We start from the raw sequence: 5231 nt of genomic DNA, 5'->3' as shown, positions 1-5231 counted from the left end.
CCAACCTGGTGTAACAAATATGATTCATCCGACCAAGTGTCACATTCCTATTGATTTACACGTCTCCACACTCCCATGTCCATTGCAATCTTAACTGACAGTGTCGTTGGGTCAACATGGAAAAGTGGGGCTCATCTGCTGTGTAGTCCTAAATCCAACAACGTGCACTTTTGTATCCATCAGCAATGCACTTTGTAATCAGCTGGCATAAATTGCTACCAGTCCTGCTTTACAGGATGAGCAAGCCTCTGACCTCCACATTCTGGAAGAGATGTGGACTTCCAACATCTAGTCACCTAATCACAGTTTCTGTTCTTCAACCACTTTCCTTAGATGCTTATGACAGTAGCATGTGAACAGCTGACCAGCACTGCTCTTACCAAGATGCTGGGTTCCAGACACTGTGCCAAAACAATCTGTCATTTGTCATTGTCACTTATGTAAGTGGACTTCCCTATTCGTGGCCCTTATTGTCGCTTGAATGGTTCCCCAATCATCTCTGCTCCACTTAAATACTCCTTTCCACACTGTGTGCCCTAAAATATTCCTTTCCACACTGTGTGCCCTAAACACCACCAGGTGGCATTAAATATCTTGGTGGGCAGTGGCTGTAATGGTTTGGCTCTTCAGTGTACCCTCAGCTGGAAGAGCTGTGGAATGGCACTGGTGTAGTAAGGGTAATTTATATGTTGAAGTAAGGGTAGTGTATATATGCTACAGTATTATATGTTTTAATTTACAAGCTGTACCACTATAGTGAGAGTAATACAGATATAAAAGGACATTCTGCTGCATGTCAGTACGGGATTCACCAGCAATTGTCTGCAGATTGCAGCAAGTCATTGCCAAAAAATGTGTGAAGCCAACAATTCAACCTCAAGTCATTGCCAAAAAATGTGTGAAGCCAACAATTCAACCTAACAGATCACTTTATAAACATTTAGTGAAGTAAACTTCGATGATCTATTCCCTATGTCCAGTTCATCCACTGAACATTTTGCATATGATCTCATATAATACTCACCAGTCACTTTTTGATTTACAGGTAAAAGTTTTCCTCCTCTGCAGCTGCATTCATGTTGTAATCCACAGTGATAGCTCTTACAGGTTGACACCTGATACATTCCAGAGGAATATGAGTCCTTGTTGCAGTTACATGTCATTGGGAAAAGATGGAGAAGAATTGTCCCTAGCCCATTTAAGAATCTATTTCAACATCAGCAATCTGTAGCAGGTTTGTGTCTAAAATGCTGCTGCTCTCAAATACAAAGTCACTGTCATAAAAACACTATGTATCAGCAATAAAGGGTGAAAGATAAGCCCAAAACAGTTTTTTAAGACCTTTAATTTGATCTAATATATGGGAAAAACTTTACAAAATACTTACAATAGATAATTTACAAGAAGTCACATAAAAGCAGTTTCTTTACAAACAGCTATTTCATGCAATTACAACTTTGCAATAAGCACTGCATCTAGAAATGCCAAAGAAATAACTATCTCTGTGACAGTGGGTCTCGATGGACATACAATGCGAAGAACTATTTTCACATAAAAAAATGTGCGGTGCAAGTAAAAAATTCTTCACATTATTTTGTTTAAATTATGCATAGCAAAACATTTCTATGTGAGGCACAGCTGTTTGATGTGAAAATTTTCTATCATTTTATTAAAATGGGAAACATCAGTGCTGATGTAATCTACAAAGTTTTTCAATCTATTGCTATAAAAGCCTAACATATATTACACAACGGAAAAATGATAAAGCTATCGGTTTCTTGTAATTCGAGTATGACGTGCATGTCAGAAAATATCATTGTCCCAGCTTCAAAGCTAATTCTCTTCACAACCATTAGTGACTGCTTAGAACATGTTTATGAGGAGGAGAGAATGCCAGTTTCTCAAACAATAACAAAGAAATTTTTTTCATTCTTTTGAAATTTTTTTCATTCTTTTTCCGTACGCATTGTATTCAGAAACTTAAAAAATTTACAGGGCTGAAGGCCACCCCAAGCAGCTGAACAGTTGCTGTTGCCATATATCAAGTGTGAAATTTTATACATTCTACAACTATCTGAAGCACATAACATTCACTGTTTAGCACTGAATGGTTCTATGAAGGGTTTTGAAGAAGAAAGAGGGAGTATATCCTAAAATACACAAGAAGGAAATATCGAGTGTTCTGTTTCAAAAAGCAAGGGGGGGGGGGGGGGGGAGACAAATAGCTGAACATATCTGTAATTCATTGACAGAACATTTACAAACTTAGTGCTCCTCTGCACTTTTCACTTTTTCCCTCCCATTTCCAGCTACAAAACTTTCACAGATAGCGAGTAGAGGACAAAAACAGAGCACAGTTTCTATCGTCCACAACAACACCTATGGAGCATACAGTGACACACTACACACAGAACTTCTGTTGGAGGAAGCCAAATCACTCGTGGATGGACTTCTTGTGGTGTGTGACGAATCCAATGGTGTAGTTGCGCGAAGCTCTGCCTATCCGACGGAGGCGACCTGTTATTTGCGGCCATTAAATAACCGCGAATGGAGAAAAGAGAAGAACAGAAAGAAAGCAACTATTAAAATGTGTTTTAATAACAACAAACAGAATCTCTACAAAAAGTACTGTCTTTTCCCTGTTAACAAAATCCACATACAGTAAATTCAGAAATTCTATTAACTTTTTAATTCGCACAGACTCATCACTTTGCAGCACATCAAAACAAACATGACACATGATCATTTTTTTCTTATTCAGTAATATATTTAATAACTATTTAATACTTTTCAAAAGTTTCAGATCTGGAATGGGGTATTTCACTAAAAGACATACAGCTTCCATCCATGTGATTGTTGCTCTATTTGACACCACTTTCATGACTTGTGCATCAAAACTGCTGTACATTCATTCAAGCAACTTCTTGTCTGAAGTCCCAAGCCTTCACTATAAATAGCCTACACAATTCTGTTCATTTAATTCAAAACCTTCACATGAGCAGCCGGCACAGACAGCCACTAGCCTTTGGAAGTGATCACAGTTTACTTTATTTTTTCGACTGTGACTAGTTTGACACAATTCTCCATCCTTTTTTATCCTGGTGATATCTGCCATAGTGTCATGGAGAAACAGAGTGGTCAGACTGTAAGCTTAACAGAGCAAACTAGTTGCTTTGGAGTGCTATAGAACTGTAACTACTTGGTGTGTATGTGCCAGCGAGTTGTATGAAATTAACACAGTAAGATGGGTTGACTTGAATACATGGCAGAAAGGAACTTTCATGTTTGGACTAATCTATGAATGATGTTGCTTGATTTGTGGATGCCCGACATGGCCTTTTGCAACAAGGAATGGTGTACCACGTAAAAAGACCCTAGGCGACGGAACAGCGAAAAGTCCAAACTTCTCAATGACAACATTCTCAGTGTGCTCTTTCTTCCACACCCTTATGGTGAGTATGCTGTGGACACTCAAATCAATCAAGACAGCAGCCCTGTTCATAAAGCTGCACACATACATTCCAGGTTTGATGAACACTCAATCAGGGACTATCACTGTTGCACCTCGATTGCCAAGCTAAATCACCCGATTTCATTCAAGGAGAAAATGTGTGGGACTATTTGGAACAAAGGGTGAAATGTAGCAACCAAAATCCCAGCTACTGGGATATAATCATCAACAAGTTGCTTCAGCTGGGTCAGGATACCACAGTAATTTTGTGGATGAATGCCCTTACATAACAGAGGGAATTTTAAAGACTAGAGGTGGTTTTATAAGGCATTAGTGTAATGTCTCCTGGGAGTGTACTTACTTCCCCTGTGCACTTAATATGTAATGCAATCTCACTGGTACAATAAAATTAACTGTCTAAGTGAGATTTTTCTATCTTGTGCTAGTCTTTTCATCTCTACGTAATTAATACACCCAGCACTGTCTAACCTGTTTTGTATATGCTAGTCTGTGTACTCCTACCATTTTTTCACCCTCTATGGCTCTTTCCAGTGCCAAGTCAACTACTTCTGGAAGCTGCTGCAACTGCAAATGTCTGTCTAACATGTCCCTTCATCTGGTAAAGATCCTATGTGAACTTTTACCCTCAGCTGTTCTTTTAAGCATTTTATTTTGTAACTTCCCACCCATTGGCATACCACAACATTTCAGATCCTTCTAATTACTTCTTTCTCAGATTACTTTATTAGGTATACTCTTCATATTCAGTCTTTCTGTGTGAATTTGTGGGTAGGGAGATATTGTAGGATGAAAGGGCACAGGGAAAAGTGGGATGGGCCCAAGTGAACAGGGCCACACAATCTTAACCACTATGCCCAATTCGGTGATGCAGAATTTCACTGTTTAGGTAGGGACAAACACAGATGCTCCAATGAGGGGGTGCCCCTTATTGTTGCAAAATGAATTCTGAAAATGAGCAGTCTGTTGTGAAAACAACCACAACAGCAACACGTCAAGGTAAGAGGTACCTGTCACAGTTCTCCCATAAAATAAAAATAGCCCAAACAGCCTCGTTTGTGGCACTGCACAGAAAACATTAACCACGAGCAAATCTTTTTCATACGCCACAATTTTGTGGGATTTTCAGTGCCCCATGCTCTAACATTGTGGTGATTAACCTTTCCAGATAAATAGAAGGTGTTACATATTCCAGTATACAAAAAACACTTTACAAGACACTGCACTAGCAACATTAACCAGTGGACACAATGAGAACTTTGTGAGTTTACAGCTCTGTTCATGCATCAATCATATTTGTACAGGCAATACTTTGGATAATATGGAACTTTGAAAATGAATGAACGGTTTATAATAACCATGTATTTCACACTGTCTACTCCCTACATCCCATTTTTTCCAACACCACAAATATTACTAATATTGAAACCTTCATCTGAACACATAGCAAATTGATAAATTATCTGCTAAAAATAGTAATTACAGCATCAGATCACTAAACAGTTTGCACACTCCAATTGTCATATGTGATTCAGTCAGGGAAAGAAACAGTACTTCGTGCAAGATCCTGATTCCTTATATTAAATGATCTAGAGTATTTTACAGTTACTGCTACTCACATAAACCATCAACTCCTGAATAGATGAATACTTCATTTCGTACAAAATTTTGACTTTGACATGGTGTCTATTCACTGATGTGAAATGAAATGAAAACCAAACAATGGTAATAAGTAGACGCTGAACTGAACACAGCACACTCA

The 5231-nt window shown here is 38.5% G+C and overlaps 1 protein-coding gene across 5 annotated transcripts in view; it reads right to left on the bottom strand.

The window, feature by feature from the left end:
- Positions 1–1620: 1620 nt before the first annotated feature.
- Positions 1621–5231, bottom strand: part of LOC126293746 (tropomodulin) — a 633877-nt gene continuing 630266 nt past the window's right edge. For 4 of the 5 annotated variants that reach the window (XM_049987098.1, XM_049987101.1, XM_049987102.1 and 1 more), the window contains exon 9: positions 1621–2517. In XM_049987098.1, the coding sequence (XP_049843055.1) occupies positions 2435–2517 (83 nt within the window). In that variant the 3' untranslated portion in view covers positions 1621–2434. The remainder of the gene's footprint in view (positions 2518–5231) is intronic. The other variant, XM_049987103.1, reaches the window with a different exon arrangement.

Source organism: Schistocerca gregaria, chromosome 10 (genome assembly GCF_023897955.1).
Source record: "Schistocerca gregaria isolate iqSchGreg1 chromosome 10, iqSchGreg1.2, whole genome shotgun sequence".
In the NCBI taxonomy this organism is placed as follows: Eukaryota; Metazoa; Arthropoda; class Insecta; order Orthoptera; family Acrididae; genus Schistocerca; species Schistocerca gregaria.
This window is presented reverse-complemented; position numbering and strand designations above follow the sequence as displayed.